The sequence below is a fragment of the Salvelinus alpinus genome, chromosome 4 (genome assembly GCF_045679555.1).
Source record: "Salvelinus alpinus chromosome 4, SLU_Salpinus.1, whole genome shotgun sequence".
In the NCBI taxonomy this organism is placed as follows: domain Eukaryota; kingdom Metazoa; phylum Chordata; class Actinopteri; order Salmoniformes; family Salmonidae; genus Salvelinus; species Salvelinus alpinus.
Genome location: NC_092089.1, coordinates 16,960,493 through 16,983,979, shown reverse-complemented (window position 1 = coordinate 16,983,979; position 23,487 = coordinate 16,960,493). Strand labels below are relative to the sequence as shown.

The following is a 23,487-nucleotide window of genomic DNA, read 5'->3' as shown; positions in this document are numbered from 1 at the left end:
TGGTGCCCTAGCAGATGGCCTTGTTGCCCTAGCTGATAGCCTTGGTACCCTAGCAGATCGGCCTTGTTGCCATGGCACCTCTTGAAGACCATTTGGCCTTGCCCCTAAAATCCTGAAACTCCAGGCCTGTCCTCTCCCTCATTGGGCCTTTAGGTGTATTACTAGTGGTGATGTTACAACTCACCATTGTGTTTTGTATCAAAAAGTGGGTTGGGAGTCTTTGTATGTAAGGAGAGAGCAGCGTTCTCTAGTGTTTATTTACAAAGCACTCATGCAGAAACGTCCTATTTATCTATCATCATTAATTACCAAACCCGGTCTCAGGCTTGGATAACACTGGAGGCCCCTTCGGTCTCCACAGAGTTGGGTAAAGATACTTTTAGATTTTTTTGTGTGCCATTTATGTGAAACAACTTACAGAGCTCTCTGAAATGAAATGAGTAATGATCAGAGACCTCTCTGTTGATAAATGTGTCTGTTTTTCTTAATTTGTTGTGTGGTTTGTGTATATTGTACGTTGTATATATGTTTGATGTATTTATGCAGGGCTCATCTGAAAAAGAGACCATAGACTCAGTATGACTTTCCTGTCAAAATAAAGGTTTAATCATTATGTGAAGTTTCCTATGCTGATTGGTTCAGCTCTAACCAGGGTGTATTGTTTGTGTGTTACAGGAGGCACCAGGGACATTGGTTCAGCTCTAACCAGGATGTATTGTTTGTGTGTTACAGGAGGCACCAGGGACATTGGTTCAGCTCTAACCAGGATGTATTGTTTGTGTGTTACAGGAGGCACCAGAGACATTAGTTCAGCTCTAACCAGGATGTATTGTTTGTGTGTTTACAGGAGGCACTAGGGACATTGGTTCAGCTCTAACCAGGATGTATTGTTTGTGTTACAGGAGGCACCAGAGACATTGGTTCAGCTCTAACCAGGATGTGTTGTTTGTGTGTTACAGGAGGCACCAGGGACATTGGTTCAGCTCTAACCAGGATGTATTGTTTGTGTGTTACAGGAGGCACCAGAGACATTGGTTCAGCTCTAACCAGGATGTGTTGTTTTTGTGTTACAGGAGGCACCAGAGACATTGGTTCAGCTCTAACCAGGATGTGTATGAGACACAGAAGCATCGAGGCCAAGCTCAGAGACTTTTCAATGTGAGGATGTTCTCATTTACAACGACACTACTAGACCATCATTTACCATTGATTTGTAATACATGTCACTTTGAACGAAATGAAGAAGTGTGTGTGTGTGTGTGTGTGTGTGTGTGTGTGTGTGTGTGTGTGTGTGTGTGTGTGTGTGTGTGTGTGTGTGTGTGTGTGTGTGTGTGTGTGTGTGTGTGTGTGTGTGTGTGTGTGTGTGTGTGTGTGTGTGTGTGTGTGTGTGTGTGTGTAACAGTGTCGTTAAAGTGAGACATTACTGATGAATCTGTAGAATGTCACCCAGCTCAGCCGATTCTACTCTTTCCCAGCATTCCACTGTCTCAGGGGCATGTCTGGTCCACGTCACACACACACACACAGTCACACAGGGGGATCTCTAATTTCTTCAAGGCATTTTGGAGAAATTCTTCTTGCGTCTCCATGGCTGTGCCTGTGGTCAAGCCTAGCTACACACACACACACACACACACACACACACACACACACACACACACACACACACACACACACATAAATGAAAAACACACACACACACAGTCTGTCTGTCTCTCTGACATGTGTCCAGACCAGAGAGTCCAGGGTGTTATATTAGTCTCAGCTGTCTGGTTCACATCACCACTATGCCCCGCCCCCTCATCACCGCTATGCACCGCCCCCCCCCCTCATCACCACTATGCCCCGCCCCCTCATCACCGCTATGCCCCGCCCCCTCAACACCGCTATGCACTGCCCCCCTCATCACCGCTATGCCCCGCCCCCTCATCACCGCTATGCCCCGGCCCCTCATCACTGCTATGCCCCGCCCCCTCATCACCACTATGTCCCTCTCTACTGAAAGACTAGCCTTTTGGTGGTCTAGGAGAGATCCTAATAAATAATACTGGATTTCTAATGTTTCTCACCTTTGTGGTTGCTGTGACCTGCAGGGCTTTCATGGACTGCATGATCAACCCTCTACAGGATCAGATGGAGGAGTGGAAGAGAGGAACCAACACACTGGATAAGGACCATGCTAAAGGTATCATAACATATAGATATATAATAATATAGAGAGGAACCAACACACTGGATAAGGACCATGCTAAAGGTACCATCATAACATATAGATATATAATAATATAGAGAGGAACCAACACACTGGATGAGGACCATGCTAAAGGTACCATAACATATAGATATATAATAATATAGAGAGGAACCAACCCACTGGATGAGGACCATGCTAAAGGTACCATCATAACATATAGATATATAATAACATAGAGAGGAACCAACACACTGGATGAGGACCATGCTAAAGTTACCATAACATATAGATATATAATAATATAGAGCGGAACCAACACACTGGATGAGGACCATGCTAAAGGTACCATCATAACATATAGATATATAATAATATAGAGAGGAACCAACACTCTGGATAAGGACCATGCTAAAGGTACCATCATAACATATAGATATATAATAATATAGAGAGGAACCAACACACTGGATAAGGACCATGCTAAAGGTATCATCATAACATATAGATATATAATAATATAGAGAGGAACCAACACACTGGATGAGGACCATGCTAAAGGTACCATAACATATAGATATATAATAATATAGAGAGGAACCAACACACTGGATAAGGACCATGCTAAAGGTATCATCATAACATATAGATATATAATAATATAGAGAGGAACCAACACACAGGATAAGGACCATGCTAAAGGTACCATCATAACATATAGATATATAATAATATAGAGAGGAACCAACACACTGGATAAGGACCATGCTAAAGGTATCATCATAACATATAGATATATAATAATATAGAGAGGAACCAACACACTGGATAAGGACCATGCTAAAGGTACCATCATAACATATAGATATATAATAATATAGAGAGGAACCAACACACTGGATAAGGACCATGCTAAAGGTATCATAACATATAGATATATAATAATATAGAGAGGAACCAACACACTGGATAAGGACCATGCTAAAGGTATCATCATAACATATAGATATATAATAATATAACCATACACTACAAGCCAGTGTAATATACACTACATGACCAAAAGTATGTGGACACCTGCTCGTCGAACATCTCATTCCAACATGTTGACCCCATTTCCCCCCCACAGAGTACAAGAAAGTTCGGAGTGAGATCAAGAAGAAGTCTTTAGACACTCTGAAGCTACAGAAGAAGGCAAAGAAAGGTAGACTCCATCTATCTATCTATCTGTCCATCTATCTGTCCATCTATCTGTCCATCTATCTATCTTATCCATCCAGATCCAGGTAGACTCTATCTATCTATCTATCTATCTATCTATCTATCTATCTATCTATCTATCTATCTATCTATCTATCTATCTATCTATCTATCTATCTATCTATCTATCTATCTATCTATCTTATCTATCTATCTAATCCATCTATCTAATCCATCTATCTATCTATCTATCTATCTATCTATCTATCTATCTATCTATCTATCTATCTATCTATCTATCTATCTATCTATCTATCTATCTATCTATCTATCTATCTATCTATCTTATCTATCTATCTATCTAATCCATCCATCCATCCATCCATCCATCCATCCATCCATCCATCCATCCATCCATCCATCCATCCATCCATCCATCCATCCATCCATCCATCCATCCATCCATCCATCCTGCTTCACTTCTCTACTGGCTGTGCCATACAAATAGAATGATGACAACATATGTAGGGGCCATATAATGTCTGTGGCCGTATGAAGTATAGTATGAACCCTGTACCTCTATGGGCTGTTGTTTCCCCTTGAGGTCATTACCTACACATCCCATGTAGTCTCAAGAAAATAGAGTTGAACGTCAGTGAGGCTACTCAGGGACTCTACAGTATAAAACACAGTACATATTTACGTAACATTTAATTATATATAGTACATCTCTATGTCCTTTATCATCTCTGAACGTCATCTCTACGTACGCTTAGGCAAATGGACATGCAAAATTGAGTTGAACATCCTCCCTACTGAATGTCCTTACTCTATGCTATGGTTTCTGTTGGTGATGTAAGAATGTTCCTGATCCCTGTCAGACTCTGTGGATTGTCAGATATCATGTGTACACAGGAATCTATCTAAATGATGTCTGGAAACATGGAGGGAAAACAACAACATCAGCTCATATTCACCGTCATTATACTGAAACCAGGACACTGGCTTTGTCCCAAATGGCACCCTATTCCCTCTATAGTGCACTACTTTAGACCGGGGTCTATAGGGCCCAAAAGAAGTGCACTACATATGAAATAGGGTGCCATTTGGAACAGATTCTCCGCTCAACTACTTGAGTATCAGTTTGTGTCGTCCCCTCGTAGGACAGCACATCCCAGTTGAATACGCAGTCAGTCAGTCAGTCTTTGTGTTGGCCTACGCACCATGAAAGGAAATGGAGACGCTATTGAAAAGGTTCAATATGTGTCTAGACAGATAGACAGAGAGAGAGAGAGAGCTATGGGAAGCTCCTATTCAAGCTGTCAGTTATCTTCAGTGACTAAAGTCCAGTTGAAATTTCAAAATGTCTGTCTTGAAAGCACCAAAACATCCATGCATTTTCTGCTTTCAAAGTGAACTTCAACTTTTTTTTTAAAACTTCTTTAGCTCAAATACTGGGCTGTTGTATTTCCATGGTGCAATATTTAGCAGTATGCACCTGGTCTTCTTATTCTAGTGTTATTAGATGTCTTGTCTAGAGGAGCAGTATTTAGCAGTATACACCTGGTCTTCTTATTCTAGTGTTATTGGATGTCTTGTCTAGAGGAGCAGTATTTAGCAGTATGCACCTGGTCTTCTTATTCTAGTGTTATTAGATGTCTTGTCTAGAGGAGCAGTATTTAGCAGTATGCACCTGGTCTTCTTATTCTAGTGTTATTAGATGTCTTGTCTAGAGGAGCAGTATTTAGCAGTATGCACCTGGTCTTCTTATTCTAGTGTTATTAGATGTCCTATCTAGAGGAGCAGTATTTTGCAGTATGCACCTGGTCTTCTTATTCTAGTGTTATTGGATGTCTTGTCTAGAGGAGCAGTATTTAGCAGTATGCACCTGGTCTTCTTATTCTAGTGTTATTAGATGTCTTGTCTAGAGGAGCAGTATTTAGCAGTATGCACCTGGTCTTCTTATTCTAGTGTTATTAGATGTCTTGTCTAGAGGAGCAGTATTTAGCAGTATGCACCTGATCTTCTTATTCTAGTGTTATTAGATGTCTTGTCTAGAGGAGCAGTATTTAGCAGTATGCACCTGGTCTTCTTATTCTAGTGTTATTAGATGTCTTGTCTAGAGGAGCAGTATTTAGCAGTATGCACCTGGTCTTCTTATTCTAGTGTTATTAGATGTCTTGTCTAGGGGAGCAGTATTTAGCAGTATGCACCTGGTCTTCTTATTCTAGTGTTATTAGATGTCCTATGTAGAGGAGCAGTATTTAGCAGTATGCACCTGGTCTTCTTATTCTAGTGTTATTAGATGTCTTGTCTAGAGGAGCAGTATTTAGCAGTATGCACCTGGTCTTCTTATTCTAGTGTTATTGGATGTCTTGTCTAGAGGAGCAGTATTTAGCAGTATGCACCTGGTCTTCTTATTCTAGTGTTATTAGATGTCTTGTCTAGAGGAGCAGTATTTAGCAGTATGCACCTGGTCTTCTTATTCTAGTGTTATTGGATGTCTTGTCTAGAGGAGCAGTATTTAGCAGTATGCACCTGGTCTTCTTATTCTAGTGTTATTAGATGTCCTATCTAGAGGAGCAGAAATAATGAACTAGTTAACTAACTGACCAAAACTATCTGAAATAATGAACTAGCTAGTCTAAATGACCAAAACCATCTGAAACACTGAACTAGCTAACTAACTGACCAAAACTATCTGAAATAATGAACTAGCTAGTCTAAATGACCAAAACCATCTGAAACACTGAACTAGCTAACTAACTGACCAAAACTACCTGAAACACTGAACTAGCTAACTAACTGACCAAAACCACCTGAAACACTGAACTAGCTAACTAACTGACCAAAACTACCTGAAACACTGAACTAGCTAACTAACTGGCCAAAACCACCTGAAACACTGAACTAGCTAACTAACTGACCAAAACTACCTGAAACACTGAACTAGTTAACTAACTGACCAAAACTATCTGAAATAATGAACTAGCTAGTCTAAATGACCAAAACCATCTGAAACACTGAACTAGCTAACTAACTGACCAAAACCACCTGAAACACTGAACTAGCTAACTAACTGACCAAAACTACCTGAAACACTGAACTAGCTAACTAACTGACCAAAACCACCTGAAACACTGAACTAGCTAACTAACTGACCAAAACTACCTGAAACACTGAACTAGTTAACTAACTGACCAAAACTATCTGAAATAATGAACTAGCTAGTCTAAATGACCAAAACCATCTGAAACACTGAACTAGCTAACTAACTGACCAAAACTATCTGAAATAATGAACTAGCTAGTCTAAATGACCAAAACCATCTGAAACACTGAACTAGCTAACTAACTGACCAAAACTACCTGAAACACTGAACTAGCTAACTAACTGACCAAAACCACCTGAAACACTGAACTAGCTAACTAACTGACCAAAACTACCTGAAACACTGAACTAGCTAACTAACTGGCCAAAACCACCTGAAACACTGAACTAGCTAACTAACTGACCAAAACTACCTGAAACACTGAACTAGTTAACTAACTGACCAAAACTATCTGAAATAATGAACTAGCTAGTCTAAATGACCAAAACCATCTGAAACACTGAACTAGCTAACTAACTGACCAAAACCACCTGAAACACTGAACTAGCTAACTAACTGACCAAAACTACCTGAAACACTGAACTAGCTAACTAACTGACCAAAACCACCTGAAACACTGAACTAGCTAACTAACTGACCAAAACTACCTGAAACACTGAACTAGTTAACTAACTGACCAAAACTATCTGAAATAATGAACTAGCTAGTCTAAATGACCAAAACCATCTGAAACACTGAACTAGCTAACTAACTGACCAAAACTACCTGAAATACTGAACTAGCTAACTAACTGACCAAAACCACCTGAAATACTGAACTAGTTAACTAACTGACCAAAACCACCTGAAACACTGAACTAGCTAACTAACTGACCAAAACTAGCTAACTAAATGACCAAAACTACCTGAAACACTGAACTAGCTAACTAACTGACCAAAACTACCTGAAACACTGAACTAGCTAACTAACTGACCAAAACTACCTGAAACACTGAACTAGCTAACTAACTGACCAAAACCATCTGAAATACTGAACTAGCTAACTAACTGACCAAAACTATCTGAAATACTGAACTAGCTAACTAAATGACCAAAACCACCTGAAATACTGAACTAGCTAACTAACTGACCAAAACCATCTGAAATACTGAACTAGCTAACTAAATGACCAAAACCACCTGAAATACTGAACTAGCTAACTAACTGACCAAAACTACCTGAAACACTGAACTAGCTAACTAACTGACCAAAACCACCTGAAACACTGAACTAGCTAACTAACTGACCAAAACTATCTGAAACACTGAACTAGTTAACTAACTGACCAAAACTATCTGAAATAATGAACTAGCTAGTCTAAATGACCAAAACCATCTGAAACACTGAACTAGCTAACTAACTGACCAAAACCACCTGAAACACTGAACTAGCTAACTAACTGACCAAAACTACCTGAAACACTGAACTAGCTAACTAACTGACCAAAACCACCTGAAACACTGAACTAGCTAACTAACTGACCAAAACTACCTGAAATACTGAACTAACTGACCAAAACTACCTGAAACACTGAACTAGCTAACTAACTGACCAAAACCACCTGAAACACTGAACTAGCTAACTAACTGACCAAAACTACCTGAAACACTGAACTAGTTAACTAACTGACCAAAACTATCTGAAATAATGAACTAGCTAGTCTAAATGACCAAAACCATCTGAAACACTGAACTAGCTAACTAACTGACCAAAACCACCTGAAACACTGAACTAGCTAACTAACTGACCAAAACTACCTGAAACACTGAACTAGCTAACTAACTGACCAAAACCACCTGAAACACTGAACTAGCTAACTAACTGACCAAAACTACCTGAAACACTGAACTAGCTAACTAACTGACCAAAACCATCTGAAATACTGAACTAGCTAACTTACTGACCAAAACTATCTGAAATACTGAACTAGCTAACTAACTGACCAAAACTATCTGAAATACTGAACTAGCTAACTAAATGACCAAAACCACCTGAAATACTGAACTAGCTAACTAACTGACCAAAACCATCTGAAATACTGAACTAGCTAACTAAATGACCAAAACCACCTGAAATACTGAACTAGCTAACTAACTGACCAAAACTACCTGAAACACTGAACTAGCTAACTAACTGACCAAAACCACCTGAAACACTGAACTAGCTAACTAACTGACCAAAACTATCTGAAACACTGAACTAGTTAACTAACTGACCAAAACTATCTGAAATAATGAACTAGCTAGTCTAAATGACCAAAACCATCTGAAACACTGAACTAGCTAACTAACTGACCAAAACCACCTGAAACACTGAACTAGCTAACTAACTGACCAAAACTACCTGAAACACTGAACTAGCTAACTAACTGACCAAAACCACCTGAAACACTGAACTAGTTAACTAACTGACCAAAACTACCTGAAATACTGAACTAACTGACCAAAACTACCTGAAACACTGAACTAGCTAACTAACTGACCAAAACCACCTGAAACACTGAACTAGCTAACTAACTGACCAAAACTACCTGAAACACTGAACTAGTTAACTAACTGACCAAAACTATCTGAAATAATGAACTAGCTAGTCTAAATGACCAAAACCATCTGAAACACTGAACTAGCTAACTAACTGACCAAAACCACCTGAAACACTGAACTAGCTAACTAACTGACCAAAACTACCTGAAACACTGAACTAGCTAACTAACTGACCAAAACCACCTGAAACACTGAACTAGCTAACTAACTGACCAAAACTACCTGAAACACTGAACTAGTTAACTAACTGACCAAAACTATCTGAAATAATGAACTAGCTAACTAACTGACCAAAACTAGCTAACTAAATGACCAAAACTACCTGAAACACTGAACTAGCTAACTAACTGACCAAAACTACCTGAAACACTGAACTAGCTAACTAACTGACCAAAACTACCTGAAACACTGAACTAGCTAACTAACTGACCAAAACTACCTGAAACACTGAACTAGCTAACTAACTGACCAAAACCATCTGAAATACTGAACTAGCTAACTAACTGACCAAAACTATCTGAAATACTGAACTAGCTAACTAACTGACCAAAACTATCTGAAATACTGAACTAGCTAACTAAATGACCAAAACCACCTGAAATACTGAACTAGCTAACTAACTGACCAAAACCATCTGAAATACTGAACTAGCTAACTAAATGACCAAAACCACCTGAAATACTGAACTAGCTAACTAACTGACCAAAACTATCTGAAATACTGAACTAGCTACCTAACTGACCAAAACCACCTGAAACACTGAACTAGCTAACTAAATGACCAAAACCACCTGAAATACTGAACTAGTTAACTAACTGACCAAAACCATCTGAAACACTGAACTAGTTAACTAACTGACCAAAACCACCTGAAACACTGAACTAGTTAACTAACTGACCAAAACCACCTGAAACACTGAACTAGTTAACTAACTGACCAAAACCATCTGAAACACTGAACTAGCTAACTAACTCACCAAAACCACCTGAAACACTGAACTAGCTAACTAACTGACCAAAACCACCTGAAATACTGAACTAGCTAACTAACTGACCAAAACCACCTGAAACACTGAACTAGTTAACTAACTGACCAAAACCACCTGAAATACTGAACTAGCTAACTAACTGACCAAAACCACCTGAAATACTGAACTAGCTAACTAAATGACCAAAACCATCTGAAATACTGAACTAGCTAACTAACTGACCAAAACCACCTGAAACACTGAACTGGCTAACTAACTGACCAAAACTATCTGAACTAGCTAACTAACTGACCAAAACCACCTGAACTAGCTAACTAACTGACCAAAACCACCTGAAATACTGAACTAGCTAACTAACTGACCAAAACCACCTGAAATACTGAACTAGCTAACTAACTGACCAAAACCACCTGAAACACTGAACTAGCTAACTAACTGACCAAAACCACCTGAAACACTGAACTAGCTAACTAACTGACCAAAACCACCTGAAACACTGAACTAGCTAACTAACTGACCAAAACTACCTGAAATACTGAACTAGCTAACTAACTGACCAAAACTACCTGAAATACTGAACTAGCTAACTAACTGACCAAAACCACCTGAAACACTGAACTAGCTAACTAACTGACCAAAACCACCTGGAATACTGAACTGGCTAACTAACTGACCAAAACTATCTGAAACACTGAACTAGCTAACTAACTGACCAAAACCACCTGAAACACTGAACTAGCTAACTAACTGACCAAAACTACCTGAAATACTGATCTAACTGACCAAAACTACCTGAAACACTGAACTAGCTAACTAACTGACCAAAACCACCTGAAACACTGAACTAGCTAACTAACTGACCAAAACTACCTGAAACACTGAACTAGTTAACTAACTGACCAAAACTATCTGAAATAATGAACTAGCTAGTCTAAATGACCAAAACCATCTGAAACACTGAACTAGCTAACTAACTGACCAAAACCACCTGAAACACTGAACTAGCCAACTAACTGACCAAAACTACCTGAAACACTGAACTAGCTAACTAACTGACCAAAACCACCTGAAACACTGAACTAGCTAACTAACTGACCAAAACTACCTGAAACACTGAACTAGTTAACTAACTGACCAAAACTATCTGAAATAATGAACTAGCTAACTAACTGACCAAAACTAGCTAACTAAATGACCAAAACTACCTGAAATACTGAACTAGCTAACTAACTGACCAAAACCACCTGAAATACTGAACTAGTTAACTAACTGACCAAAACCACCTGAAACACTGAACTAGCTAACTAACTGACCAAAACTAGCTAACTAAATGACCAAAACTACCTGAAACACTGAACTAGCTAACTAACTGACCAAAACTACCTGAAACACTGAACTAGCTAACTAACTGACCAAAACTACCTGAAACACTGAACTAGCTAACTAACTGACCAAAACCATCTGAAATACTGAACTAGCTAACTAACTGACCAAAACTATCTGAAATACTGAACTAGCTAACTAACTGACCAAAACTATCTGAAACACTGAACTAGCTAACTAAATGACCAAAACCACCTGAAATACTGAACTAGCTAACTAACTGACCAAAACCATCTGAAATACCGAACTAGCTAACTAAATGACCAAAACCACCTGAAATACTGAACTAGCTAACTAACTGACCAAAACTATCTGAAATACTGAACTAGCTACCTAACTGACCAAAACCACCTGAAACACTGAACTAGCTAACTAAATGACCAAAACCACCTGAAATACTGAACTAGTTAACTAACTGACCAAAACCATCTGAAACACTGAACTAGTTAACTAACTGACCAAAACCACCTGAAACACTGAACTAGTTAACTAACTGACCAAAACCACCTGAAACACTGAACTAGTTAACTAACTGACCAAAACCATCTGAAACACTGAACTAGCTAACTAACTGACCAAAACCACCTGAAATACTGAACTAGCTAACTAACTGACCAAAACCACCTGAAACACTGAACTAGTTAACTAACTGACCAAAACCACCTGAAATACTGAACTAGCTAACTAACTGACCAAAACCACCTGAAATACTGAACTAGCTAACTAACTGACCAAAACCACCTGAAACACTGAACTAGTTAACTAACTGACCAAAACCACCTGAAATACTGAACTAGCTACCTAACTGACCAAAACCACCTGAAACACTGAACTAGCTAACTAAATGACCAAAACCACCTGAAATACTGAACTAGTTAACTAACTGACCAAAACCATCTGAAACACTGAACTAGTTAACTAACTGACCAAAACCACCTGAAACACTGAACTAGTTAACTAACTGACCAAAACCACCTGAAACACTGAACTAGTTAACTAACTGACCAAAACCATCTGAAACACTGAACTAGCTAACTAACTGACCAAAACTACCTGAAACACTGAACTAGTTAACTAACTGACCAAAACTATCTGAAATAATGAACTAGCTAGTCTAAATGACCAAAACCATCTGAAACACTGAACTAGCTAACTAACTGACCAAAACTACCTGAAATACTGAACTAGCTAACTAACTGACCAAAACCACCTGAAATACTGAACTAGTTAACTAACTGACCAAAACCACCTGAAACACTGAACTAGCTAACTAACTGACCAAAACTAGCTAACTAAATGACCAAAACTACCTGAAACACTGAACTAGCTAACTAACTGACCAAAACTACCTGAAACACTGAACTAGCTAACTAACTGACCAAAACTACCTGAAACACTGAACTAGCTAACTAACTGACCAAAACCATCTGAAATACTGAACTAGCTAACTAACTGACCAAAACTATCTGAAATACTGAACTAGCTAACTAAATGACCAAAACCACCTGAAATACTGAACTAGCTAACTAACTGACCAAAACCATCTGAAATACTGAACTAGCTAACTAAATGACCAAAACCACCTGAAATACTGAACTAGCTAACTAACTGACCAAAACTACCTGAAACACTGAACTAGCTAACTAACTGACCAAAACCACCTGAAACACTGAACTAACTGACCAAAACTATCTGAAACACTGAACTAGTTAACTAACTGACCAAAACTATCTGAAATAATGAACTAGCTAGTCTAAATGACCAAAACCATCTGAAACACTGAACTAGCTAACTAACTGACCAAAACCACCTGAAACACTGAACTAGCTAACTAACTGACCAAAACTACCTGAAACACTGAACTAGCTAACTAACTGACCAAAACCACCTGAAACACTGAACTAGCTAACTAACTGACCAAAACTACCTGAAATACTGAACTAACTGACCAAAACTACCTGAAACACTGAACTAGCTAACTAACTGACCAAAACCACCTGAAACACTGAACTAGCTAACTAACTGACCAAAACTACCTGAAACACTGAACTAGTTAACTAACTGACCAAAACTATCTGAAATAATGAACTAGCTAGTCTAAATGACCAAAACCATCTGAAACACTGAACTAGCTAACTAACTGACCAAAACCACCTGAAACACTGAACTAGCTAACTAACTGACCAAAACTACCTGAAACACTGAACTAGCTAACTAACTGACCAAAACCACCTGAAACACTGAACTAGCTAACTAACTGACCAAAACTACCTGAAACACTGAACTAGCTAACTAACTGACCAAAACCATCTGAAATACTGAACTAGCTAACTTACTGACCAAAACTATCTGAAATACTGAACTAGCTAACTAACTGACCAAAACTATCTGAAATACTGAACTAGCTAACTAAATGACCAAAACCACCTGAAATACTGAACTAGCTAACTAACTGACCAAAACCATCTGAAATACTGAACTAGCTAACTAAATGACCAAAACCACCTGAAATACTGAACTAGCTAACTAACTGACCAAAACTACCTGAAACACTGAACTAGCTAACTAACTGACCAAAACCACCTGAAACACTGAACTAGCTAACTAACTGACCAAAACTATCTGAAACACTGAACTAGTTAACTAACTGACCAAAACTATCTGAAATAATGAACTAGCTAGTCTAAATGACCAAAACCATCTGAAACACTGAACTAGCTAACTAACTGACCAAAACCACCTGAAACACTGAACTAGCTAACTAACTGACCAAAACTACCTGAAACACTGAACTAGCTAACTAACTGACCAAAACCACCTGAAACACTGAACTAGCTAACTAACTGACCAAAACTACCTGAAATACTGAACTAACTGACCAAAACTACCTGAAACACTGAACTAGCTAACTAACTGACCAAAACCACCTGAAACACTGAACTAGCTAACTAACTGACCAAAACTACCTGAAACACTGAACTAGTTAACTAACTGACCAAAACTATCTGAAATAATGAACTAGCTAGTCTAAATGACCAAAACCATCTGAAACACTGAACTAGCTAACTAACTGACCAAAACCACCTGAAACACTGAACTAGCTAACTAACTGACCAAAACTACCTGAAACACTGAACTAGCTAACTAACTGACCAAAACCACCTGAAACACTGAACTAGCTAACTAACTGACCAAAACTACCTGAAACACTGAACTAGTTAACTAACTGACCAAAACTATCTGAAATAATGAACTAGCTAGTCTAAATGACCAAAACCATCTGAAACACTGAACTAGCTAACTAACTGACCAAAACTACCTGAAATACTGAACTAGCTAACTAACTGACCAAAACCACCTGAAATACTGAACTAGTTAACTAACTGACCAAAACCACCTGAAACACTGAACTAGCTAACTAACTGACCAAAACTAGCTAACTAAATGACCAAAACTACCTGAAACACTGAACTAGCTAACTAACTGACCAAAACTACCTGAAACACTGAACTAGCTAACTAACTGACCAAAACTACCTGAAACACTGAACTAGCTAACTAACTGACCAAAACCATCTGAAATACTGAACTAGCTAACTAACTGACCAAAACTATCTGAAATACTGAACTAGCTAACTAACTGACCAAAACTATCTGAAATACTGAACTAGCTAACTAAATGACCAAAACCACCTGAAATACTGAACTAGCTAACTAACTGACCAAAACCATCTGAAATACCGAACTAGCTAACTAAATGACCAAAACCACCTGAAATACTGAACTAGCTAACTAACTGACCAAAACTATCTGAAATACTGAACTAGCTACCTAACTGACCAAAACCACCTGAAACACTGAACTAGCTAACTAAATGACCAAAACCACCTGAAATACTGAACTAGTTAACTAACTGACCAAAACCATCTGAAACACTGAACTAGTTAACTAACTGACCAAAACCACCTGAAACACTGAACTAGTTAACTAACTGACCAAAACCACCTGAAACACTGAACTAGTTAACTAACTGACCAAAACCATCTGAAACACTGAACTAGCTAACTAACTCACCAAAACCACCTGAAATACTGAACTAGCTAACTAACTGACCAAAACCACCTGAAACACTGAACTAGCTAACTAACTGACCAAAACCACCTGAAATACTGAACTAGCTAACTAACTGACCAAAACCACCTGAAATACTGAACTAGCTAACTAACTGACCAAAACCACCTGAAACACTGAACTAGTTAACTAACTGACCAAAACCACCTGAAATACTGAACTAGCTACCTAACTGACCAAAACCACCTGAAACACTGAACTAGCTAACTAAATGACCAAAACCACCTGAAATACTGAACTAGTTAACTAACTGACCAAAACCATCTGAAACACTGAACTAGTTAACTAACTGACCAAAACCACCTGAAACACTGAACTAGTTAACTAACTGACCAAAACCACCTGAAACACTGAACTAGTTAACTAACTGACCAAAACCATCTGAAACACTGAACTAGCTAACTAACTCACCAAAACCACCTGAAATACTGAACTAGCTAACTAACTGACCAAAACCACCTGAAATACTGAACTAGCTAACTAACTGACCAAAACCACCTGAAACACTGAACTAGTTAACTAACTGACCAAAACCACCTGAAATACTGAACTAGCTAACTAACTGACCAAAACCACCTGAAATACTGAACTAGCTAACTAAATGACCAAAACCATCTGAAATACTGAACTAGCTAACTAACTGACCAAAACCACCTGAAACACTGAACTGGCTAACTAACTGACCAAAACTATCTGAACTAGCTAACTAACTGACCAAAACCACCTGAACTAGCTAACTAACTGACCAAAACCACCTGAAATACTGAACTAGCTAACTAACTGACCAAAACCACCTGAAACACTGAACTAGCTAACTAACTGACCAAAACCACCTGAAACACTGAACTAGCTAACTAACTGACCAAAACCACCTGAAACACTGAACTAGCTAACTAACTGACCAAAACCACCTGGAATACTGAACTGGCTAACTAACTGACCAAAACTATCTGAAACACTGAACTAGCTAACTAACTGACCAAAACTACCTGAAACACTGAACTAGCTAGCCTAAATGTTTAGTTTTTCTACAAGTTTGAATCAATACACACGTTTCTAGTCTCCCCTATGAGAGGCCCTCTGCTTTAACTAGGAGCTGAAAGGAATAGATCAATCCTGACTTCAAGGGGAAGGTTTCACCTTTGGACACGTGTACAGTGGAGCGTTTAACACCATATATCTGTCTAGACTGAGTTCTTCAAACATGTTTTTCCAGCTTGGCCTCTTCATTAGGAAGTCAGTTATTAGTACAACACGTTCACCCTCACAACAGTCCTCTTCGGCAGATCAAACAGCTCCACCCATGTTGGGGCATATAATGAATGTGGTGATATATGTCAGTGTCAATGCTGACAATTTTGTAAGTTGCTTAGTTTATCCTAAGAGTCTGGTAAAGCTAAAGGGCCATTATTAGACGCACAGTGACAGTCACAGGGGCAGTCACAGTGGCAGTCACAGTGACAGTCACAGTGGCAGTCACAGTGGCAGTCACAGTGGCAGTCACAGTGGCAGTCACAGTGGCAGTCACAGTGGCAGTCACAGTGGCAGTCACAGTGACACATATTAGCAACATGAATTGTGCTAGTCTCCTTCAGGCCTCTTGACTGACTGAAATGTTTTCCTCTTTACGGCCGTGTCGTCGACCTTATTGCCCCCCGGTCGCTTGGCACCTGTTGTTGTTGCCCTGCAGCTGATGCCTTGGGTAAGTCTGTAACAGACTGGTGGTCTGTCTGTTAGTCTGTCTGTCAGCCATCCAGCCTGCTCTGCGGCCTCTCTGTGGGGTCCAGGGTTTCAGTCAGTCTGTCAGTCTACCTTGTGCTGCTATGCTGCTTAGTGTCCCATTCTGTTCTGCTCCTTCCACTACCTCTCTCTCTCTCTCTCTCTCTCTCTCTCTCTCTCAATTCAATTCAATTCAATTCAATTCAATTCAATTCAATTCAAGGGGCTTTATTGGCATGGGAAACATGTGTTAACATTGCCAAAGCAAGTGAGGTAGATATTATACAAAAGTGAAATAAACAATACAAATTAACAGTAAACATTACACATACAGAAGTTTCAAAACAATAAAGACATTACAAATGTTATATTATATATATACAGTGTTGTAACAATGTACAAATGGATAAAGCACACAAATTAAAATAAATAAGCATAAATATGGGTTGTATTTACAATGGTGTTTGTTCTTCACTGGTTGCCCTTTTCTTGTGGCAACAGGTCACAAATCTTGCTGCTGTGATGGCACACTCATCACATCTCTCTCTCTCTCTCTCTCTCTCTCTCTCTCTCTCTCTCTCTCTCTCTCTCTCTCTCTCTCTCTCTCTCTCTCTGTCCTTTCTCTCTCTCTCTCTCTGTCCTTTCTCTCTCTCTCTCTCTGTCCTTTCTCTCTCTCTCTCTCTGTCCTTTCTCTCTCTCTGTGGAGTACAGACTAACTCTGTTAGTCAGTCTAATGTACTGTGTACTACTGTTCTGTTCACTCCTCTGTCCCCTGCTCTGCTTCCTACTGTCCTGTCCACTCCTCTGTCCCCTGCTCTGCTTCCTACTGTCCTGTCTCCTCCTCTGTCCCCTGCTCTGCTTCCTACTGTCCTGTCCACTCCTCTGTCCCCTGCTCTGCTTCCTACTGTCCTGTCCACTCCTCTGTCCCCTGCTCTGCTTCCTACTGTCCTGTCCACTCCTCTGTCCCCTGCTCTGCTTCCTACTGTCCTGTCTCGTCCTCTGTCCCCTGCTCTGCTTCCTACTGTCCTGTCCACTCCTCTGTCCCCTGCTCTGCTTCCTACTGTCCTGTCTCCTCCTCTGTCCCCTGCTCTGCTTCCTACTGTCCTGTCCACTCCTCTGTCCCCTGCTCTGCTTCCTACTGTCCTGTCTCATCCTCTGTCCCCTGCTCTGCTTCCTACTGTCCTGTCCACTCCTCTGTCCCCTGCTCTGCTTCCTACTGTCCTGTCCACTCCTCTGTCCCCTGCTCTGCTTCCTACTGTCCTGTCCACTCCTCTGTCCCCTGCTCTGCTTCCTACTGTCCTGTCTCCTCCTCTGTCCCCTGCTCTGCTTCCTACTGTCCTGTCCACTCCTCTGTCCCCTGCTCTGCTTCCTACTGTCCTGTCCACTCCTCTGTCCCCTGCTCTGCTTCCTACTGTCCTGTCTCATCCTCTCTCTCCTCTCTCCTCTCTCTTCTCTCTCCTCCCTCTTCTCTCTCCTCCCTCTCTCTCTGTGTGGTTTAATTCTCCTGCCTTCACTGCTTCGTGGTTTGTTTTGGTTTCAATCATCTTTGTTAATCAGCTCAGCGCCACTGAAGCTCACACACACACTAATCATTATCTGTGGAGGTGGAGAACACTCACACACACACACTAATCATTATCTGTGAAGGTGGAGAAGACTCACACACTAATCATTATCTGTGGAGGTGGAGAACACTCACACCAGTCATTAAGACAGGAGCACAAAGTGCTGATTTTCCACTCTACCACTCTCACCCCCAGCCTTCCCTAATGATTGTCAGAGGTCACACACAGCCCTTCACAGCATCAGGACAGGGGTCTGCTCAGCATTTAGATGAAGCTGGGCTGTTTCCCCAGTCAGGACAAGGTGTTGTTTGTTAATATGTAAGAGGCCAGTGGAAACAGACGTGTACACAACCGTTCATCAGTTTGGGGGCACTTAGAAATGTTCTTGTTTTTGAAAGAAAAACCATTGACCATTAAAATAACATAAAATATATCAGAAATACAGTGTAGACATTGTTAATGTTGTAAATGACTATTGTAGCTAGAAACAGCTGATTTTTTTTATGGAATATCTACATAGGCGTACAGAGGCCCATTATCAGCAACCATCACTCCTGTGTTCCAATGGCACGTTGTGTTAGCTAATCCAAGTTTATCATTTTAAAAGGCTAATTGATCATTAGAAAACCCTTTTGCAATTATGTTAGCACAGCTGAAAACTGTTGTTCTGATTAAAGAAGCAATAAAACTGTCCTTCTTTAGACTACTGTAGTTGAGTATCTGGAGCACCAGCATTTGTGGGTTCGATTACAGGCTCAAAATGGCCAGAAACAAATGACTTACTTCTGAAACTCATCAGTCTATTCTTGTTCTGAGAAATTAAGGAAATTGCCAAGAAACTGAAGATCTTGTACAATGCTGTGTACTACTACCTTCACAGAACAGCGCAAACTGGCCCTAACCAGAATAGAACGAGTGGGAGGCCCCGGCGCACAACTGAGCAAGAGGACAAGTACATTAGAGTGTCTAGTTTGAGAAACAGATGGCTCACAAGTCCTCAACTGACAGCTTCATTAAATAGTACCCGCAAAACACCAGTCTCAACGTCAACAGCTGTAACGGTTGTTCTCCTCCTCTTCGTCTGAAGAACTGGTGGTACCGGGCTGGGGACACGCACCTGAAGGCTAGTGCGGGGAGAAGGAACAGGGCATACTGGACCCTGGAGACGCACATTAGGCCTAGTGCGTGGTGCCGGAACTGGTGGTACCGGGCTGGGGACACGCATCTCAGGGCTAGTGCGGGGAGCAGCAACAGGAAGCACAGGACTCTGGGGACACACAGGAGGCTTGGTGCGTGGTGTAGGCACTGGTGGTAATGGGCTGGAGACACGCACCATAGGGCTAGTGCGTGGAGGAGGAACAGGGCTCTGGAGACGCACAGGAAGCTTGGTGCGTGGTGTAGGCACTGGTGGTACTGGGTTGGGGCGGGAAGGTGGCGCCGGAAATACCGGACCGTGCAGGCGTACTGGCTCCCTTTACATTTACATTTACATTTAAGTCATTTAGCAGACGCTCTTATCCAGAGCGACTTACAAATTGGTGCATTCACCTTATGATATCCAGTGGAACAACCACTTTACAATAGTGCATCTAACTCTTTTAAGGGGGGGGGGTTAGAAGGATTACTTTATCCTATCCTAGGTATTCCTTAAAGAGGTGGGGTTTCAGGTGTCTCCGGAAGGTGGTGATTGACTCCGCTGACCTGGCGTCGTGAGGGAGTTTGTTCCACCATTGGAGTGCCAGAGCAGCGAACAGTTTTGACTGGGCTGAGCGGGAACTGTACTTCCTCAGAGGTAGGGAGGCGAGCAGGCCAGAGGTGGATGAACGCAGTGCCCTTGTTTGGGTGTAGGGCCTGATCAGAGCCTGAAGGTACGGAGGTGCCGTTCCCCTCACAGCTCCGTAGGCAAGCACCATGGTCTTGTAGCGGATGCGAGCTTCAACTGGAAGCCAGTGGAGAGAGCGGAGGAGCGGGGTGACGTGAGAGAACTTGGGAAAGTTGAACACCAGACGGGCTGCGGCGTTCTGGATGAGTTGTAGGGGTTTAATGGCACAGGCAGGGAGCCCAGCCAACAGCGAGTTGCAGTAATCCAGACGGGAGATGACAAGTGCCTGGATTAGGACCTGCGCCGCTTCCTGCGTGAGGCAGGGTCGTACTCTGCGAATGTTGTAGAGCATGAACCTTCAGGAACGGGTCACCGCCTTGATGTTAGTTGAGAACGACAGGGTGTTGTCCAGGATCACGCCAAGGTTCTTAGCACTCTGGGAGGAGGACACAATGGAGTTGTCAACCGTGATGGCGAGATCATGGAACGGGCAGTCCTTCCCCGGGAGGAAGAGCAGCTCCGTCTTGCCGAGGTTCAGCTTGAGGTGGTGATCCGTCATCCACACTGATATGTCTGCCAGACATGCAGAGATGCGATTCACCACCTGGTTATCAGAGGGGGGAAAGGAGAAGATTAATTGTGTGTCGTCTGCATAGCAATGATAGGAGAGACCATGTGAGGATATGACAGAGCCAAGTGACTTGGTGTATAGCGAGAATAGGAGAGGGCCTAGAACAGAGCCCTGGGGGACACCAGTGGTGAGAGCACGTGGTGCGGAGACAGATTCTCGCCACGCCACCTGGTAGGAGCGACCTGTCAGGTAGGACGCAATCCAAGCGTGGGCCGCGCCGGAGATGCCCAGCTCAGAGAGGGTGGAGAGGAGGATCTGATGGTTCACAGTATCAAAGGCAGCCGATAGGTCTAGAAGGATGAGAGCAGAGGAGAGAGAGTTAGCTTTAGCAGTGCGGAGCGCCTCCGTGACACAGAGAAGAGCAGTCTCAGTTGAATGACTAGTCTTGAAACCTGACTGATTTGGATCAAGAAGGTCATTCTGAGAGAGATAGCAGGAGAGCTGGCCAAGGACGGCACGTTCAAGAGTTTTGGAGAGAAAAGAAAGAAGGGATACTGGTCTGTAGTTGTTGACATCGGAGGGATCGAGTGTAGGTTTTTTCAGAAGGGGTGCAACTCTCGCTCTCTTGAAGACGGAAGGGACGTAGCCAGCGGTCAAGGATGAGTTGATGAGCGAGGTGAGGTAAGGGAGAAGGTCTCCGGAAATGGTCTGGAGAAGAGAGGAGGGGATAGGGTCAAGCGGGCAGGTTGTTGGGCGGCCGGCCGTCACAAGACGCGAGATTTCATCTGGAGAGAGAGGGGAGAAAGAGGTCAAAGCACAGGGTAGGGCAGTGTGAGCAGAACCAGCGGTGTCGTTTGACTTAGCAAACGAGGATCGGATGTCGTCGACCTTCTTTTCAAAATGGTTGACGAAGTCATCAGCAGAGAGGGAGGAGGGGGGAGGAGGGGGAGGAGGATTCAGGAGGGAGGAGAAGGTGGCAAAGAGCTTCCTAGGGTTAGAGGCAGATGCTTGGAATTTAGAGTGGTAGAAATTGGCTTTAGCAGCAGAGACAGAAGAGGAGAATGTAGAGAGGAGGGAGTGAAAGGATGCCAGGTCCGCAGGGAGGCGAGTTTTCCTCCATTTCCGCTCGGCTGCCCGGAGCCCTGTTCTGTGAGCTCGCAATGAGTCGTCGAGCCACGGAGCAGGAGGGGAGGGCCGAGCCGGCCTGGAGGATAGGGGACATAGAGAGTCAAAGGATGCAGAAAGGGAGGAGAGGAGGGTTGAGGAGGCAGAATCAGGAGATAGGTTGGAGAAGGTTTGAGCAGAGGGAAGAGATGATAGGATGGAAGAGGAGAGAGTAGCGGGGGAGAGAGAGCGAAGGTTTCCGAGTAGGGGCAGTGTGGGAAGTGTTGGATGAGAGCGAGAGGGAAAAGGATACAAGGTAGTGGTCGGAGACTTGGAGGGGAGTTGCAATGAGATTAGTGGAAGAACAGCATCTAGTAAAGATGAGGTCAAGCGTATTGCCTGCCTTGTGAGTAGGGGGGGAAGGTGAGAGGGTGAGGTCAAAAGAGGAGAGGAGTGGAAAGAAGGAGGCAGAGAGGAATGAGTCAAAGGTAGACGTGGGGAGGTTAAAGTCACCCAGAACTGTGAGAGGTGAGCCATCCTCAGGAAAGGAACTTATCAGGGCGTCAAGCTCATTGATGAACTCTCCAAGGGAACCTGGAGGGCGATAAATGATAAGGATGTTAAGCTTGAAAGGGCTGGTAACTGTGACAGCATGGAATTCAAAGGAGGCGATAGACAGATGGGTCAGGGGAGAAAGAGAGAATGTCCACTTGGGAGAGATGAGGATCCCAGTGCCACCACCCCGCTGACCAGAAGCTCTCGGGGTGTGCGAGAACACGTGGGCAGACGAGGAGAGAGCAGTAGGAGTAGCAGTGTTATCAGTGGTAATCCATGTTTCCGTCAGTGCCAAGAAGTCGAGGGACTGGAGGGAAGCATAGGCTGAGATGAACTCTGCCTTGTTGGCCGCAGATCGGCAGTTCCAGAGGCTGCCTGAGACCTGGAACTCCACGTGGGTCGTGCGCGCTGGGACCACCAGGTTAGAGTAGCAGCGGCCACGCGGTGTGAAGCGTTTGTATGGTCTGTGCAGAGAGGAGAGAACAGGGATAGACAGACACATAGTTGACAGGCTACAGAAGAGGCTACGCTAATGCAAAGGAGATTGGAATGACAAGTGGACTACA

The 23,487-nt window shown here is 42.1% G+C and overlaps 1 protein-coding gene across 10 annotated transcripts in view; it reads left to right on the top strand.

Annotated features, from left to right (window-relative positions):
• LOC139572900 (protein MTSS 1-like) overlaps positions 1-23,487 on the top strand; it is a 146,032-nt gene that overhangs the window by 85,247 nt on the left and 37,298 nt on the right. For 4 of the 10 annotated variants that reach the window (XM_071395751.1, XM_071395753.1, XM_071395746.1 and 1 more), the window contains exons 4-7: positions 1,074-1,158; positions 2,094-2,185; positions 3,321-3,395; positions 17,276-17,287. In XM_071395751.1, coding sequence (XP_071251852.1) covers positions 1,074-1,158; positions 2,094-2,185; positions 3,321-3,395; positions 17,276-17,287 — 264 coding nt within the window. Of the gene's footprint in view, positions 1-1,073; positions 1,159-2,093; positions 2,186-2,557; positions 3,179-3,320; positions 3,396-17,275; positions 17,288-23,487 lie in introns of those variants that run through there. The other 6 variants (XM_071395752.1, XM_071395749.1, XM_071395754.1 and 3 more) reach the window with 3 other exon arrangements.